Genomic DNA, 18,773 nt, shown 5'->3' with positions numbered 1-18,773 from the left:
CTACTCCTTGTATAATGTGCTGTTTGTCTGCGGTAACATTTTGGGGGCCTAACTCTACTCCGTCTGGTGTTAGGACAGCTCCTCTGGGTCTCTCCTGGACGCCATTTGCATGGCTCATCTTCTCCACCCTTTTACTTTCGACTTCTCGCGCTTTCACTCCGAGGTACACCCTCCGCAGACGGTGCACCGCCGGGCCCCGTGGGTTTTCTGGCCGTTCTCACAAGCTCCGCCTCTTTACTGGAGTGTGCAGCTCACTTACATTTAAAGTGATCGGCCTGTAGGGTCTGTACTTGCCCCGTCGGCATTTGTTTTCACGTCTCGTGGTTTTGTTTTGGTTTGTAGTGGCTGTGGTTCCTATGATCGATCTTTCGTGGCCACCTTCTTGCTTGTTAAATATATATTTGCTGGTGTCTCATTTAAATGTCTTTTAGCTCTTGTTTTGTTTACTGTAGATTTTTAAGTTATGTTCTTAGTGGTTCCTCTAGAGCAGGGCTATCAGACTGACTGTCACCAGGTTCCACATCAGCTTTGCGGTTGCCTTCAAAGGGCTGAAATAATTTTAGGACTGTACAAATGTAACTACTTAACTGGTAAGGAGTTGAAATTACATTCGGCCCTTTGAAAGCAATTGCAAAGCTGATGGGGCCACCGGTGAAAATGAGTTTGAAACCCCTGCTCTAGGAAATACAATGTGCATTTTAATATAAAATAATTTCAGATTAATACCTACTTATTTCTAATAATATATAGGCACTTTGTTCTGATACAGCTTCCTTCCCACCCCCACCTTTGTGCCATTATGAAGCACACCCTTCAGTTCTCGTAGGTCAGGTCTGTTGGCAACACACCCTCTGCCTCTTGCTTTTCTGGGGACGGCTCTATGTCCCCTCCTCAAGGCCGGATTTGCCAGACGTGGACTTCGTGGTCCGTGGCCGTTCTCCTCAGCCCTGGGACTTCGGCACCTGCCTTCCAGCCCCGGCTGGGGGCGTCGGCTGTGCACCCCAGGGGGGCGGCCACGTGGTGGCCGGTGTTCGTCTCCGGCTTCCAGCCCAGTCCCATGGTCTGTGGCTTTTGACAGTGTGGTTGTGGTGCGCCTCGGTGTGACTCTTGGACTTGACTTGAAATTCGTCAGCCTTCTCGGATGTGTAAAATGACGTTTTTCAGCGAACTCAGAGGATTTTGGCCATTATTTCTGCCAATATTTTTTTTACCCCTTCCTCTCTTCTCTCTTCCTAGATTCCTGTGACTCAGATGTTTATGCGCTTTATGTTGTCCCTACGTTCGTTTTTCTTCATTTTTTTCTTTCTGTTTCTCAGACCTTCCTTCCAGTTTGTTGATTTTTTTCTCTGCTGGCTCCAGTGTGTCATTCATTGGCTCTAGTGAGTTTTCCATGTCATTTTTTGCGTTTTTACACTCTAGGATTTCTACGTGGTTCTTTTTTAAATGACGTACTTCAGCCACACTATTGAAGTTCTCTGTCTGGTGAGGCACAGCTGTCACACGCGCCCCCATTTCCTCACGCGGGGCCCTGAAGGGTCCGCGGTCCACAGCAGCGGTGCGACTCCAGCCCTGAGCCACCCGGCACACACTGGTCTGCTGTGCGCGGGTTGGTTTTCTTCCCTGTTCGAGATGTTTCCTCTGGTTGAAACTGGACGCCACAGGTAACTTTTTGCCTCATAGCAGAATCAGCTCTTCTCCCGTGGTCTGTTGTTATTGCCCCATTTTTCTCCGTGTGGCCGCTCACGGGATGAGTGACTCTGCTGAACTAATTGTGTGGCCCTAAGTTCTCTGTCCCCCTTTTAAATAATTCTTGTTTTTATTTTAACTCTGGCTCCCCAGGGGTCACCCTCAGGTGAGTGCGGTTGTACGGTCAACCAGCTACCAGTGGGAAGTTCCTCCAAACGCCTTAAGCTGCCAGGGCCCTCGTCCAGGGGCCCCGTGTGTGGTGGGAATCTTGTCAGCCTTGGTCCTCACCTGTGTGAGTGCAGGGCCCGAGGTCAGCCAGAGGCGAAGGATGGCGGCCTCTCTTTCCCTGGGTCTCTCCCGAGCCTGTGCACGCCTGTGGGCACCTGCACAGTCTTCTGGGCCCCGGGGAACACGTCAGGGGTTTTCGGACCCCCTGGCGGTCATTCGTTTGTTTGGTTCCTGCTTGCAAACATGGGGGACAGGGGCGGGGCGGCTCCCATGAGCGGGATTCCAGCATCTGCTGTTTCTGACGATGCCCGAGGAGCTCGGCTTTCCCGGGGGCTTCAGGACCAGTCAAAACACTGGCTGCGCTGTGGGGTGCAGTTTTTTACGGAGTCCCCAAGGGGCCCATCACCTTCCCTGCCTGTGAAGCTGCTTGCTTTTCACGCCACGCTCCTCGGAGCTGGGGTGGGGGGCAGCCCAGGTTGAAACTCTGCAGGCCCCCTTTTCTCCAAGGTCCCGTTTTGTGGTGAATAAATGCTTTTCATTTGGCGTGCCTCCTTGGTTAATTCCCCAATTCTGGGATCACTGATTTGAGAGTTTTGTCTGTAATTTTATTGTTTCTGGGGGGAGGGATTCACGGAGGTCCTCTCGCCAGCACTTTCACAGTCCCGCCCGAGCCACCGAGCACGTCTCAGTTAATGACCAGAAATTTTCTGGTGAAGAAAATATACACCACACTCCTCCTCAGCTTGAAAGGCCAACTCACACGTGACAACCTCCGGGCAGGAGTCTTAGCCGATCACATCTCTAGTGGGGAAATATCCGACAATGTAGCTGCACCTCGGCAGAGCAGAGGCTGTGGAAATCAGAGCTGGCAGGTCGAGGCCACGTCCCTGGGTCTGTCACTTGTCAACTGTGATTCTGTCAAGCAAGTCAGGTGACATTTCTGTCCAAACCTCAGCTGCCTTTCTCTGTCAGGGGGCGTCACGTTGGCTGTCCTGCCCCAGAGCGCCGCTCCACGGCCGAACACACAAGTGGAAAGAACACGCGTAAAAGTCCCTCTGGGAAGCCCCGAAGGCCTTGCACTCAGCACTGACGGCCGGGTTTTCTGTCCCTCCGCGTCTTTCTGTCAACCTGGCCGGGAGCGACTCTCTCTCTCAGCCGTGGCGGGGAGGTGATCAGCACCATGGCCGATGTCTGTGTCCTCCCCTGCCGCACTCCACAGACGCCCGTGAGCCGGGGCACCACGCTGCTCGGGAGTCCGCACGCGAGAACGCGCGTCTGCGTCAGGGGGTCACTCAGAGGCGGTGGTGTTTGGCTGGCCCCCCTCCTACAGCCCCGGGGCACCGGGCCAAGCGCCTGGCTTCGGTTACGGGGCCCTGGCCGCTCTTGCGAAAACACAGTCGTCCAACAGATGCAGACGGAGCCCGAGCCGCCCTGGTCACCGCTCGCCCGACGAGACACGAGCCCGACGGCCTGTCGACAGCTGAGCCTCGTGAATGCGGCCATTGTGCCTTCACACGCCCTGGGCTGCGGCTGCACACTCCGGTGGCGTGGCGTGGCACTCACCGGCCCGCAGGTGCCGAAGTGTCTGTGTGAACGTGCACCAGAGAGAGAACACGCAGGGCCCCGGGCGCCGCTGCTGGTCTGAAATGAAGACTGCCCCCCCCCAGGGCTCCTGGGCGGCGCTCACCTCCGCGTGGGACGAGAGGCAGGGTCTGCACTCAAGCAGACCCGGTGCCGCGCTGCTCAGCGAGGACCAGCCCTGACCTGCCCGCCCGAAGCCACACCTGCAGGTCAACCCCACTCCCTGCTCGGTGACCTGCTCCCAGCCCCCGACGCTGCTGGGTGGGGCCGGCCCTGCGAGACCCCCGCTAGTTCCCTTGTCCCCCGCACAGTGACACCCTCACACGGCTCCACATTTAGAGAAGGGGGCCGGCAAAGGACTCTTGGTGAGGGGGGATGGAGAGCAGGGGGCCTCTGGAAGCAGCTGTTCTCCGAGTGCAGACAGAGCAGTGGGGGCGGGAGCCTCTGGTGACAAAGGACACGTGGTTCCAGCTGTTCCGTGCTCGCCACGCACCGGGCAGCCGAGCAAAGTGCCCAGCACCTGGCAGGCACCAAAGTGCAGGGGTCCTGGGAGCTGGACCCTCCCTCCCTCCATGCCCCTCCCACGTGGGAAGGGACACGCTGATGTCACGGTGCTGCTGGACATGGCACCTATTTAGGGAGAACCATGCTCGGCACCAGGCGGAGTGGCCACCCCTCCTCGCCGCTCCTCCCCCAGCACCTGCTGCCGCCCTGGTGTCCACGGTGACAGGCTTCCCACACGAACACACACCTTCCCAGACACCATGGAATCCTGCGCTCGGCACGGTGTCTGCCAGGACGGCAGGACAGAACTCCCGCTGGCCGGTGGTGCCTGGTGACGGCGAGGTTTCTCCAGATAAACCCTGAGACATTTAAGCCCGTGTCCCCATGTCTGTCCCACCCCTGGGAGCTCAGCTCTAAGTCTCCGTGTAGACACTCGGACGTCCAGGGCACAGGCACGCGGAGGCCCTGCTGTGGCCCCTGGAGGCTCTCAGCGCCCGGGTGGGCGCAGGGCGACGTCCACCTCCACCCACAGCCGGCGGTGCTGGCCGGCACCTGCACGAACGGCCCCCCGAGGGGTCTCCCTGTTTGCAGTCCTGCGGGGCCCCCACACCGATGGCCGTGCCTGTCTGGGCGGCACAGGGGCCGTGCAGACGTCCGGGGCCTTCGGGCCGGACCCCGATGGATTCCCTGCGCGGCTGGGCTTCCTCCCCCCCGCGTCCTGTGGCAGTGCATCTCCAATGTCATCGCCGCCGCGTGCTCACCGCACCTCACACAGGCCGTTCGCTCGCCGCCGCCGGGCGCGGCGCCAGCTGAGTAACACTTTCCATGAGGGAAGCCTTTTGTTGTCTCCCGAGCAGCCGGAGCCCGGGAAGAGGGGCGTGGGCTCGTGGCCCAGACGCGGGCCCACCTGCTTGTTGTTTTAATGACATCGAGCCTCTGGAAACCCCGGGGCTCCTGGAGGAGTGAAAGGGCCGATTGTGGGCGGCGGCAGCGGCAGGGCGGGGAGGTGACAACAGGGGCTTGGGCGGCAGACAAGCCAGCACCTTGGGAGCCGCTGCTCCAGCTGCGAAGCTCAAGGGAGGGGCTCTGTCTCAGCAAAGCAGGGGTCCCTGTCACCGAGGTGCGGAGTGCACTCCGCGTGCCCAACAGGGTGAGGACACACTTCCGGAGAATGTGGGTCCGAGGGAACCCTGGACAGCGACAAGCGTGAGTGTGCCCAGGGCCGAAGGGAGGGCGGCGGCGGCGGCCTCGCCCTGGCTCTGCACAGCGGCAACCCACGGAAACTGTCCAGCAAGGCTCTGGCGACGCGCTAGAAAAACCCGCGTTTCAAATAACACCCAGTCGGTAAAACTAATCTTTCAAAAATTACCTCTTGTGGACCCACAGTTGAAGTCTGAGCTGAGAGCCAAAATCCTATGAATGTTGTTGACCCGCAGAACACACTGGAGTTGAAGTTCATTAACAGGCTGAGTTGCTCTGGACGAAAACCTTTCTCTACCCAGAACCAGCCGGAGAATCGACACTGTCCCCGCGGGAAGGGATGGTTTTCAAATACCTCAGCGACGCAGAACCTTAACAAGGGGGCCAGCAAAGCACCCCACGACAGCGCCGACTCCCCAGGCAACCGTACGGAAGCAGCTGGGCCCCGCCCACGCCGCCATCCCCCTCTCTAACCTTCCGCGGGAAGGAACCACGGTGCGAGCCCGCCCTCCCTCGCCCTCTGAGTTCGGGAGGGAGGGGCAGCGCCAGGTTCTGAGAAGCCGAGCTCGGCACAAAGATCCGGCATCTAGGCCCCTGTGTGAGCCCCGACTTCCCGGCAGGTGGCCGCCCGCCAGCCCTCGGGTGAGCGAGGGGTGCCGCCTCCCTCCAGCTGCACAGCCGCCAATGCCTGGAGGTACCAGAGAGAGCCGGGCCCTACCTTCTGATGCCGGCGGTGGATGTGGGGAGACTTATCCGCTCATTCGATCCGTGTTCCCACGGGAACGGTGCCCAGAACAGACACGGTGTGGCTCCTGCTGCCAGGACAGGGCAGAGCCAAGGGCCTGCACACGGGACCCGCTCCAGCCTGGCGCCCCACTGCGGGCAGCCTGGCGGGTGTGAGGCTGCGTCCCGGGAACACGGCCGGTGCGCCCGCAGCCCTGCCTCGGTCTCGGGAAGGGCTGCCCGGTGGGGATGCGGGCGGAGGCTGGTCAGCCATCTGCGCCACCGCCAGCTCGGAAGGGCCTTTCCCTGCGTGGTTCTCACTGGGGAATAAGCACGTCACGTGTGGGGGTGTGAAAACGAACACCTCTGGGCTTGCGTGTGCTGTGACTGGGAAGCTTTGTTGGTCACAGGCGGAGACCACACAGAGACTCCGTGGGAATAAGGGCCCTAAATGTGGCCCCGAACGGAGGGGACAGACCTCTGTGTGGGCTGCACTGGGCCGGGCCTCGGGGCCTCTGCTCAGGGGCCCAGGACGCGTGTGGGGCCCGCAGGCGGGAGGGCAGCCAAGGCCTCCAGGCGCAGTGTGCGCGGCCGGACCAGGAGGCTAAGGACAGGGTGGTGAGCGGGGCAGACCCGGGTCACAGGGCGCTCGAGCCCAGTGTCTGGGGGGAATGAAAGCCAGGTGACCTGCTAAAAGCCACCTTACCGCCACGCAGGTGAGAGGCGTGAGGCCCTGACAAGGGTGCAGGTGTGTCAATGGCGTTTAGAGGTGGGGCCTCCAGGACTGGAGCCTGGTGTCCGCTGGGGAGAGTGACAGGGAGGGTCACGCTGCTCTTGTCCTGCCCGTGGCCATGGGCGTGGCACCGCCTCCCAGGTGGTGAGGATCCCCTGAGGTGGCCGAGCTGGCCCCTGGGGGGGGTCCCAGGGAGGGGTCCCAGGGGCACCGCTGCTGGTGGAGGCTGCGGACTCACCAGGTGGAGAGGTGGGGGTCCACGGGAGGGGGGCGGCAGACGTATGTGGTGGGGCCGCTTTCTCTGAGCTGATGGGAGTGGGCAGGACCCAGGAGCTCGGGGAGTGTGTGCTCAGCCGGGACGTCCCCCCACCCCCACCCTGGGTGGCGCCTGCTGCAGGCCCGCTGCCCGGCGCGGCCACTGGAACGGGCAGAGCCGCGCCACCCACGGGGGGACAGCAGCTCCTGAAGGGAATGTTCTCCCGAAAGGACCTGGGGACGAAGGGGCCAGTGGAGGCTTAAGGCCACAACCACACAGAAACCGTGACGCTCACCGAGGCAGCGGCCGGGGCGCTGTCCGGCCACTGTTTTCAGGGACTGGACAGTGGGGGCTGGGCTCTCGGGCTCCAGCTGGGTCGGTGGCTGAGAGGACAAGTGCCTCCCGCAGGCGCCCGACCGTGCCCGAGTCGGAGACCGCCGCCCGGGACACGGGAAGGGGCTGCACACAGAGCCCCGCTCTGCCGGGAAAGCACCAGCTGAGCGGTTCTCGGTGCGCAGAGAGCAGGCCCGCAGCCGCCTGGCTTCCGCCACAACCTGTGCCCAAGCGAAGAGCGACTCTGTGATAAATCCACCGGGAACGGGACCCGGCGTCTCCGGCCACCCTGGGATTCAGGCCTCTGCACCTGGGTGCGCCGAGGGCGCGTCCCTTCCCAACCACCCTGGGCGACTCCATACCCACAGCCTCTCACCGTGCGTGCGGGGCTCAGGGCCACCCTGTCCCCTCCCTGAGCTCCTGGCGAGACCGTCACAGCACTCAGCCCCCTTATGTAGCTGCCTGGGGTCAAATGTCACCTCTGTGGCTGCGCTGTCACTTAGACACTGTTCGCCAGAGCAGCCCTGAGGGGGCTTGGCTGCCTGGCCCCTGGGCAGGTGGTCTCACCCTCGGCGAACTCCGCTCACCGTGGGCCACGCTCGGCACAGCTCTGGCCACACACCTGGCCTTTCGAGGTTTTGGCCGCAGTTACCGGGACACTGTTCCCTGTGGGTCAACGGCCCCAGGCACTGGCCGCACTGGTGGCCAGGGTGACGGAGCGGCACCAAGCACCCCGCCACGGACACTGCCCGCCTTGCAGGCTCGCACACCCCTCCTCCGAGCACTCGCACCGCGCCAGGCCCGGTGCGCGCCTGCGGCCGCGGGCACTTACCATCGTCCAGGTACAGCTGGTCCAATTCTTGAGGCTCTCGCTTGACCAACACGGGAGTGGGGGCCAGACCCTGATTACTGTCCTCACGCACCTCGGGCAGCGGCAGAGGCCTGGCGGCTGCAGACTCTGCTTCCGGAACCTTCGGCGGCTGGTGCTGCTGGTGGCCCATGCCAGGTGGGCGGGCTGGGCTGCAGGGCTGCAGGCAGGTCGGCTCTTGGGCACCGGGCGGCGGTGCAGACGAGGGGCTGTGGGGACAGAGTGCTGGCCGGCCACCCGGGGGACGGCTGCTGCTCAGCTGTGCACTCACCTGTGGCTGCAGCAGGGTGGCAGGCGGTGGCTGGGGAGAGCCGGGGTGCACGCCCACAGGCCTCGGCGCCTCCGGGCTGGTGAGGACCCCTCCGGCTGGCCGCTGCAGTCCAAGGGGACCGTGGCTGGGGCTGGCCATGCCCTTGCTGTAGGTGGCAGAGGACAGGTCGTGAAGCTTCGGGCTGGCACTGGGCGGCGGTGACATCAGGGCACTTCTCTGGGGACAGGGCGGGAAGCCCGCCACGAGGCAAGACCCCGGGTCGGGAGGCAGGGCCAGCTGCTGGCTGTAGCACGGCTTCGGGAGTGGACTCAGGCCCTGGCTCAGGGGTCCACAGGTCAGGGCCGGCTCGTAGTCATCGGTGGGCTCTGCTTTTATGACTGGAACTGTGAGAAAGAAAAAAGTTAAATAAACACGCTGCAGATGGGTGCGCTGGGCGGGCCGCGGCCAGGACACCCTCCAAAAACAAACAGCGTCTTGACTGAGTCCCTGTGTCTCCCGCCCGGCTCTCCCACCCAATTAAAGAGGCGGGCGTGAGTCACCGGCTCCTCGAGCTGCAGCTGCTTCTAATCCCGACAGCACTGTTTTCCTTGGAACCTCCCGCAGCACTAATGTGCTATAAAAACCCATTTGCAAACTGCAGTGGAAGCCCTGGACCCGAGGGCCTGCGGATTTGTAGCAATCAAAGCGAAAATGTGAACTTGGACGCACGGCGGCATCTGTGTGCTGCCGAGGCCCGTCGGGTGCGCGGCGGGGCGGTCGGCGAGCTTGGGGACAGGGACGGCGTGCTCAGAACTCGGCAAAATACGGCGGCAAAGACAGGTGGCGCGGGCTGCCGGAGAGGCGCCTTCGCACCAGAAACGTAAACGCCGCCGCCCCTCCCCGCCCTGCGGTTTCCGCTCCTGAAGGGCGGCAGGGACCCCACCGCCCCGAGCGGGCGGGACGGCTCCCAAGTGCCCCCGCCCCCCGTCCGCCCCGCCCTGGGAAGCGGATGCAGCCTGGAAGGGGCCGGGTACGGGCCGAGGTCCGAGGGAGGCCGGGAGGACCCCCAGTGCTGCAGCGGGTGTCGCCGGTGCCCCGGGCCGCTCCCGCCCTCACTCGCCTCCTGTGCTGTTTTCTCCTGGGCCTCACGCCTCTGGTGCCCATCACAGGGTCATCTCGGTGGCCAGGGCCATCGTTCCGAGAACGGCCACAATGGCACGGGATCCACAGGGGAGGCCCCGCCAGCACCCGCGGCTGCCTGCGGTGTGACCACGTGCTGTCCTTGGGCCTCCCGGGCCCGGCTCGCCTGCTGGAGCAGGGGCGGCCCCGCAGGTGTGCGGTCTGCACTGCCCTGGCTGGGTGCCCGCGGCCACCCCGTGGCTGGGCAGAGGTGGCGGTGCGGGAGCTGCCCTGTGTGCCTGGGACCGGCCCCCATCTCCTGCTTGAAGGCGACACTCAGACAGAAACAGGAGGGCGGTTCCAGGCCAGCGACTCCTCAGAAACTCCAAGGCCTGAGCTTTCAGCTCCTGGGGATTCGCAGCCGAAACCAGTGCCCAGCCGCTCGCCACTCGTCCACCGTGAGGGCGTCCCCCCTGCATGCAGACCGAGCCGCGTGGCTGGCGTCCCTGGACGGCCAGCTGTGCGGACAGGGTCACAGTCATTATGAGGCCTCCAGCTGGCGTCTCCCACCACCTCGGTCTGCCACTTGCAGATGCCGCCCTGTGTCCCTCAAGCCAGTGTGACCGAGCAGTGAGGACACGCCAAGTCAGGCACAGCTGACCCGGCAGAATACGGCGGTCTTCACACGGCTGGCTGCCCAAGGGGTCGGCGGGTGTTCGGCCGCCCAGTGGGCTCCCCTGGGTGCCCGGCCCGCCCGGCCTGTGCCCCTCTGTTCTAGGAGGGCAGGGCCGCTCAGGCCCAGGCCGGGGGCTGCAGGCAGGACGAGGGAGCTGGGCATTCTCAGGGTGAATGTGAATTCTGTGCCCATCATGCCGGCGACAGTGGGCAGGTCCCAGTGTGGCCAGCGGCCACGTGTCCCGGGAGGAGAACGCGGCTCCTGAGGGGCACGCGAGTCTGGGAGAGTGTGCGGCCCGCTGCTGCGGTGGCCCGGGACCCCGGGCTCCGTGCGTCCGTGCGTCCTGTGCCCCTGAGCACGTGCGGAAGGATGCGTGGCTTCATTTGGTGGCCCCTCAGAAAGCCCCCCCACAAGGTCTCCCCCTGAACTTTCCAGCAGGCCCCCTGGTGACACAGTCCTGCTGGCGAACACCCCCAGCCAGGGGGCCTCCCGCCTCTGCTGGGCCTGAGCCCCCTCGTGGTGCAGCTCCCCGCCACGCCTTCCACGTCCACAGACGGGAGTGGGGGGGCGCTGGGCCCGGCTGCCAAGACCGCGTGACGTCCTCACAGTTAACAGGAAACAGCTGCAGCCTGCTCGCCTGGCTGGAGAGCCCGGCGTCTGAGGGCGGTGTCGGCTCCCGCACCTCGAAGGGCTGGGCTGTGGGCTGACAGCCTAGAGCGCGTCACTCGGTCCTCACGCCGGCTGGTGTCACCCTTCAGGACAGTCCCTGTGGCCGGCTCTGCGGGTCTGGGTGCAGCATCCCGGCTCTGTCCGAACCCGCATCCCTCCCCCCACACTGCCAGCACGTCGTGGACCCCGAGACCCTGCATCGGGGGCAGGGGTGATAATCTATGAAAACAGGCCCACAGACACATGGCCTGGGCGGAGCCAAAGTCTCCCATTGGAAAGGCGCCCCATGACACGCAGGCGTCCAGCGTGCCGAAGGCTAAATCCCCGAGTTCGGTAGAGTTCTCGGACTCTGGGCAGCAGCGAACGCAGTGCCCTCGTGGGTCTCCCTCACCGAGTCTCAGCCGGCACGAAGGCCACTGTGTCTCTCTCGTGACGCGTCCCCTGAGCTCTTTGAATGTCCTACCCCATCTGCTCCCAATGACATTAAAAGGGCGGTCCCAGCGAGCTACCCGGGTGATGCCCACAGTGTGGCCGCCGTGCTGCCGGAGCCAGGGATTGCCGGGCACCGTCTGTGGGCAAGAGGGCGCTGCTGTCTGCTCGGCGGCCAGTGTCGTCCATGGCCTGTTAGAGCCCATGGCACCGGCATCGGTCTGCTCCCGGGGCTCTTTCTGGTCAAGTTTCCACCTCATGACCTGCAGGGCCACCGGGCAGTGTGGGGACCCGACAGAGAGGCCGTCCCTCCCTCTCGAGCCAACTCCCACGGCCTGTGGGGGGCGCTGAATCTCAGGTCTGTCCTCAGGGCCCACTGATCGGGGCCCAGCCCCCCGTCACCCACCCACACCCCATCTGAGCCTCAGTGCTCGCCCTTGGGGTGGAGCAGACACCCCGGGGCCCCCGGAGGCAGGAGCAGCTGGTTGCCGCCCTGCCCCTCCACCAGGAGCTCAGTGCGTTTACAAATGGCCACTAGAGGCCGTTTCCACGGAGGAACTGGACAGGGGGAGCCAGGGGGCTGATGACCAGACTGGGCGGGATTGCTCCTGAGGGCTCGGGGGCCCTGGGATGAGACCCCCCTGGGCGGGGCAGCCTGTCTGTGGCCTGAGGGCCATCAGGCCGAGTGCGTCTTCTCTCCTTTACCCTCAGATGTGAGCACATGAACTGACCGCCTTCCTTGGGCTGCAGGGGGGCACACCAGTGCGGTGTGGGGGCACCCCCAGTGCCAACACGCCCGTCACCCTGTGGCTCCGGCACAGGAAGCTGGAGCTCTGCCCGCCCTCTGAGCAGCTCTGTCCCCTCACTCAGGGGCAGCCCCCAAACCCTGCCACCAGTCTGGGTTCGGGCCCATCCTCCAACCGGGGCAGCCAGGCCCCCAGAGAGAGACCTCACTCTGTCCACTTGCTGCGTGACTGCGCGGTTAAGAGGCGGCATCTGGCACCTGAGGAGGGTACTCATGGGTCCCCACCCTGCTGGCCCTTGACCTTGGGCCTGGATGTCCAGAGCGGTGGTCAGTGGGGTGATGGCGGCCTGGTCCCTCATACGTCCCTCTGTAGTAACATCTGCTCACCAGGTTGGAACAGGACCCAGGGACATGGACAGGGCAGGGCACAGGCCCCTGTACCTTCCACTCCTGTCCCCCAACTGCACGCACACATTTCTGTGTGGCCGCAAGTGTTTCAGCTTGAATCACTTTACCAGGTCCCCTCTGCAGTCTCGGACAAAGGAGGTTTTGTTCCAAACCCCAGGAAACAAAGAGCAGACTGTCTCCTGTTTGTTGCAAACACTGGAGCCTGAGTTTTACCATCAGCATAAACACCGGGGTGAGGGCTTCAGGGCACGACTTGCCTTAGATAAGGGGATGGGAGAGCAGCGGGGACCCTGGGGCTGGGGGGGTCTGCGGGCGGGGTGCGTCCTCAGGGCCCAGGCTCCCACGTGGCCAGCGCCTCCCGGGGGCGCCAGCTGCGCGGCCACAGGTGTGCACCAGCCGGGCTTCTCCAGGTTCAGTGACGTGGGGACCTGCCCGTCACCCAATTAGGCTGATGGAGACAATCGTCAAAACAGACCACACGAGCCAAAAAACACACCGATCGGATTTCACCCGGCGAGCGCCAGCACCGCGTGGGAAGCCGCATGATTCACGCTCCGCGGCTGCTTCCAAGCAGCTGTGCGCCGAGGGCCTGGGCTCTGGTCTGAGGCCCAGGGAGACTCTCGGGGCCCCAGCACCCCCAGAGTTATGCTCCCTGCAGCCGTGACGTGACGTGACCCCCCAGCCCCGCGCAGGTGTCGTGGGACGGGCTCCCCAGGGGACAGGCTGCCCTGCCAGGGCGCACAGAGCTGTGTCAGGTCCTGTCCGTGGGAGCCTGGGTGTTTCCCTCCGATGCCCACCGCCCTCTAGTTTCTAAAGCAGACCACCCTTGAAGGCCCCTCAGAGCTGCTGCAGCCTGGGTGCTGTGAAGGAGTCCCGGGTGTGAGTCCCAGGCCCCCAATGCGGCCCCCCCACCCCAGGCTCTGGGCACAGGCCTCTGACCCGCTCCCTGAACAGGCCTGAGTGTCCCTTCCCTGTGCTCCGTGGTGTGGCCAGAGAACTCAGGAGGCATGCAAGGTCAGCAGGCCAACCCTTCGGCCAGGGAAGCCCCTCGGGTACGTGTCCCAGGTCCCCTTCTTCTACAACGTGGGGGCCCCTCCAGCCCCGACTTGGACCCCGTGACGGGAGGGTCAGACACGTGCTGAACCCCAAGTAGAGACCCAGGCTCCCCGCCCTGGTCTCTGCCACACCCTGGCCTGCCCCTGACCTCACCCCTCCTGGGGCCTGACTTGGGGACTCACATTCCTCCCAGGACGTCACCTGGTGCCTGGGCACCACTATTCCATGAGGGTTACAATGTGGAAAGAGATGAAACTCGGGTCCCTTATTTTCTGGCTGGGGTGACAGGGGAGCCAGGAAAGCCGGGAGTTTAATGAGAACAGCCGCTCGGTTCTGGGAGCATTTAATGAACAGGGACCATGCAGGCTCCGCCGGGTGCCAGTCCCACCCCAACACCAGCTCACTGCCTCGGGAAGAAGGTTCTGGAATGTACACAGGACCGGCCACCAACCTCAGCAGCCTGCCAGCTGAGCACCGCGGGGTCTCGGGGGCCCTGAAGGAAGCGGACCCCTGGGTGGCACCTTCTCCTCGCCCATCCTCTCCGGCCGTGCCCCCTCCCCGGCCCCCTCGGCTTCAGAAGGAAGGCCCCAGGATGGGCAGTGGGAGGGAGAAACGCTGGCACCCTCTGCTTTGTCCGAAAGCTGGTGAGGGTTCTGCAACGAGGTGCCAGCGTGGACGGCAGCAGGGCCCTCCTTTGCGCCTGCCACTCCCGTCAGACCGAGCTGAGGTCAGCCCCGGCAGGAGGCACACGCGTGGCCTCTCAGAAGGTCGCTCAGGGCTCCGCAGGCCCAGCAGGGAAGGCCTCGGGGTCAGACGCCGTGTGCCCCACGGCGGGCCAGCGGCAGCTGAAGCTCCGGGAAGCTCACTTCTTTGTAAAACAGGACATTTATGACTCGAGGCCCAGGCGGCCTCTGGGTGAGGGGCCAGGGGCTACGGGCAGGACGTGAGAGGCAGGATCAGCCGTGCCTCTCACAGAAGCCAGTGGCCTCTGAAGTCACCGACTGGCCACATTCTGGGTCCATCTGGCTACGTCGGGGCTAAACTTTAATGCAGATAAGGAGAACAAGCCAAAACTCTCGGTGGAAAGGTAGACCTAGGGCAGCCCGCGTGAGGTCGAGGCTGCTGGGCGGACGGACGGCTGCGTGTCCACCCACGTACGCACCCCCGCTGCCCTGGGGTGGGGCCTCCCGTCGTCAGCCACAGTGCTGGGACCCCCAGAGACCTGCCTGCCTGCCCCTCGGGCCGCCCTGGGGGCCTGCTCCGACCTCTCACTCTGCTCCGGCTTCCGGGCCGAGGGGCGCGGGCGAGAACAGACCTGCTCTCCTCTCCTGCCTGGTGGTGCAGGTGTGATTCCGACCACCTCACACGGGTACTGACTTGACCAGGGTCCTCTAACCACAAGCAGGACAACTGAGGGGTCCCTCCTCTCGGGGCTCACTGGCAGCGCCCACAAGCCCCCTCCCCGCTGGGCAGGGCCATCCCAACCCGGGACAAAGCCGTTTCTCCCCATGGTCCAGACAGGTTCTCTTGGGGACAAAAGCTGTGTGGTCATTGCCAGGTGGTCTCTGGGACTCAGTCTGAGAAGGACAAGCAGGGCCCCAGGTGGGGAGTCCTGGCCACTGGGGACCCTGACAAAGGTGGTCCAGGCTTTTCCCGGTGAAGCTCCAGGTCCCCCACCCAGAGCGGCCCAGCCGCAGTGGGTAGGGGTCCGAGGGCCACCACAGGTGTTTCTGGGAAACCGTCTACAAACGGCTCAGACGAGGGCTGTTCTTGTCATTTTACACAATTCTGAGGTCACGCTTGGAATTCTTTTTATCACTGGAGCTCCTGCTCCTGCCCCTGCCAGGGGCGGCCGTCTGGATCTTGAGCAGAGTGACTGCCACCCTCTGCCCACCTCGTCCCCATGGGTCAGCCCTTTCCATCTCTCCTCTGGCATTTGGGGACCACTCTCAGAGGCACGGGTCCTCCTGGCGGCACCTCCGTGGTGCCGGGCGCAGCCCACACGCACGACAGACAGACGGACGGGACCCACGGCGCCTCGAGGACACCACCCTGCCTGCCCGCGTGAGCGTTTGTAGCCTTTTCTAGAACTGCCCCCACGCTCCCCTGTCCTGCCCTGACGGCTGCCCCAGGACGGTGCAGCCGGCAGTGCGAGGGGCTTCCTGTTCGCCGCAACTCCCCTCACGGCCCTACGCCCCTGGCAGCTTCTCCCCATTAAACACTCAGCGCCCCCCCACCCCAGAGACGAGCAGGCGGCCGTCCTGGGCTCCACGCAGAGCAGCAGCTGAAGACCGGACCTGCAGGCCTCGGCCCTGCGGCTTCCTCCCGAGGCCTCCCTGCACTCGGACCGCCAGCTTGAACGCCTGACCGTAGGGGGCGGGGGCCGAGGCGGGCGTCACCCCGGGAGCTGCGGTCTGTAGGTTCACCCGTGGTCACCAGGAGGTGACGTTAGAGCTGAGACAAGAAGCAAGAAAGATGTGGGTCCTTCTCAGCCCTTCGCTGACCGACAAACACCTGCACGCTTGGCTTCCAGCCCCCGAAACACCCAGGGGCCCCCACCTTCGAGCGCTTCTGTGTGAGAGCTGGGCCCTCGGGAGGCCCCCGTCCGGGAGGCTAGAGCCGCAAAGCTATGCTGTCTCCTTGCTTCACCCCAGTTTTGAAGGGAACCCCAAATCACACATGCCCTCACGCATCTGCCCACAGAAATGAGTTTCAGAGGAAGGATTTAATGGGTTTATTTCCACCGTTGCGTACGTTTCAATAGCACGTTTTTAAAAGAACCTGCCCGTGTGTACAAGCATAGCAACCCCCCGAGGCAGGTTTCTGCCACCAGCAGGCAGCCACGGCCGTGGGCCCCCAACCTGGGAGGGGAAGGTACCCCGCCACAGCTGAGGTGCAGCAGAGAAGGGAACGAACCAAAGGACCTTGAAGCCAGGGCGGCCTTTGCCGATGGTGTCACGCCGCAGAGACATCCACAGGCCACGGCCCTCGGGGGGTGATGGGCGGGGCGTCGGGGTGCGGGCCTGATGCAGCTGGGTGGGGACGCTCTAAGGGGACCCTCCGGACGAGAGGTGCAGGGGCTGGCACGCGGGCCAGTGCGGCGAGTCGACTCTGCCCCAGAGCCGAGGAGGCGACCGTGTGGCGCGAGGAAAACAGCAAACGGAAGCTGCTGCTCGAGCTCTAGTTCATCAGTCGTCCGTTTATTTCTCTTGAAAACCCCGTGAGGACAGCCCGCAACTCAGGAATGGCGTCCGACGCAGGCAGAGTCCCTGCTCTTGGGGAGCGCGCAGGCCAGTGGCGTGCCGAGCGGTCGCGGCCCCTGGGAGCTCGGCCCCTCGCCCCCACCCGGGCACACAGGGCAGCGCGGGCACCTCCAGGTTCTCCGGCTGGGGCGGATCTCGGACAAGCGGTGGAAGGAGACGGAGCAGAGCCCTGCGGGTCTCACAGATGGGCTCTGGGGGTGACGCCCGGGGGGACCAGCCAGCGGGAGTGGCTGAGTGGGAGGTCCTTCCCAGCAGGGACATGAAGGTGCTGGTGGACCGGGGCTGCGTGGAGCCTGGGCTGTGGGTGCTGGGCAGAGGCACTCGGACCCCACGGGTGGGAGGCCACAGGACTGGGTGGCCGGGCCCCCAGCTCCCCCTGACGTCGCAGGGTGTGCTGTCCCAGCGGCCCCTCCCCCCACACGGGCGAGTGAGTAATGCTCGGTGCTGGTGAACTTGGAGCAGGGCCCTCAGAGGCACTTCCTACACGGCTTTACAAAAGAAGTTTCCTCTGTAAGGCATAGGTTTTCTGTAAAACATTCAATACTTGGTCAACCACGCTGGAAGTTTAATTAGGAGACAGTCATTACATTTTCACAAAAAAAGACTGAGTGTTTCCTTTTTCGGAGATATTGCCTCTCAGCCCAGAATGGACGGGCCCCCCCGGCGAACATGCAGCAGAGACCCCGGGAGCCGTGGAGCCCGCAGCAGACACACCTCGCGGGCCCTGTTTCTGGGAGCGCCCGGCGGGCACACTGTCGCGGACGCGCTCGCAAGGCGGCAATTCTACAACAGCATCGTCTTTCCGCACCTTCAGAGGCTCGAGTTTGCCTCAGAAACGGTTCATCCTGTTCGACAGCGACACTCCAGAGCTTTCCACGGTCCAGTCGACTGCGAACCACATTTTACGTCCCGAGAAAACGGGGACCTTCAAAAGTCGCCATTTTACTAAACAACCAGGTAGCTTCCTTCGTGATTAGTTGCGGGTGTAATTCCCCTCTTCACTCCGCGCTTGGAGAACAGAGGCTGGAGTGTGAAAACACTGTTCGAGAGGCAGAGCTTCCGCAAGACGCAGTCAAACCCGGGACAGAGGGCAGCTGCCCGCGGCGGACACGCCCTGGCCACAGGGACAGACGGGCCACCGTGGCCACAGCTCGGCACACGCTCCCTCACTCTCTGCTAGTGCCCGGGGCAGGGTGGAGGAGCAGAAACACAATGTTTTCTTTAAGAAAACAGCCTGGAGAGTTGACATTAAGCTGATTTTTTAAGTGGGGAGGACACTGCCAGCCTCTGGGACTGGAAGCCTGCGGGTCACAGGACGATGCCACACTCGAGGAAGAATGTCATGCGGGGCTATAGCGGGAGCACAAAACCCATCAGTGTGGGTTAACGACCACTTCAGGCAGCAGCCCTCAGGCTGAGCAGTGAGGGTTTATTTCTAAAGGGACCTGCAAAGTAATTACAGCTATTTGCTCCTCGCCTTAAACGTCCATACAATTCACACGAGCGCCCAGCACACTCGGCCGGAGGATGGGGGCCCCCTTCGCCCCCGGCTGCTGCACATCTGCAAGCAGCCAGCAAAACGTTCAGTCATCACCCAACACGCTGCCCCACGCCCTCCAGGAATAAAGGAAAATATTCTGGAAGGGCCGCTTTTTTTTTTCTTCTTTTTTAAGGAACTGAGGACAAGTCTCGCTAACAGGAAGGCAGCACAGCTTACAGGCGCGAGGCAACCGCCTGGGTGCCTGCGTCTCTCAGAAAAGGCAGCCCCCCCGCTCGCCGGCAGCGTGCAAGGTCAGAAAGAGCGCGTTACCGTTGGCAGGCAGGTAGGTGAAGGGCTGGTACTGGCTCCGCTTCCTCTTCCCGTTGCACACATAGAAGCTGACTTGCACGGGGCTGGCCACCCTCTGGTTGCGAAACGGCGGGATCTCGACCACCAGCGAGTTCTGCAGCGAGAAGGCAGACGGAGGCACAGTGAGCACCCCTCGCGAACAGGTCGGCTCGCCCCGCGGCATGCTCACTCCTGTGGAGGACAGCTCCCCATGGCTG

The 18,773-nt window shown here is 63.5% G+C and overlaps 1 protein-coding gene across 10 annotated transcripts in view; it reads right to left on the bottom strand.

Annotated features, from left to right (window-relative positions):
• Positions 1 to 18,773, bottom strand: part of NFATC1 (nuclear factor of activated T cells 1) — an 82,216-nt gene that overhangs the window by 19,573 nt on the left and 43,870 nt on the right. For 6 of the 10 annotated variants that reach the window (XM_037148070.2, XM_053664184.1, XM_053664183.1 and 3 more), the window contains 2 exons: positions 18,538 to 18,670; positions 8,077 to 8,766 (listed from right to left, as the gene is read on the bottom strand). In XM_037148070.2, the coding sequence (XP_037003965.2) occupies positions 8,077 to 8,766; positions 18,538 to 18,670 (823 nt within the window). Of the gene's footprint in view, positions 1 to 8,076; positions 8,767 to 16,184; positions 18,173 to 18,537; positions 18,671 to 18,773 lie in introns of those variants that run through there. The other 4 variants (XM_037148073.2, XM_053664185.1, XM_053664186.1 and 1 more) reach the window with 4 other exon arrangements.

Source organism: Artibeus jamaicensis, unplaced genomic scaffold (assembly GCF_021234435.1).
Source record: "Artibeus jamaicensis isolate MK-2021 breed Jamaican fruit bat unplaced genomic scaffold, CSHL_Jam_final contig_354, whole genome shotgun sequence".
NCBI lineage: Eukaryota > Metazoa > Chordata > Mammalia > Chiroptera > Phyllostomidae > Artibeus > Artibeus jamaicensis.
This window is presented reverse-complemented; position numbering and strand designations above follow the sequence as displayed.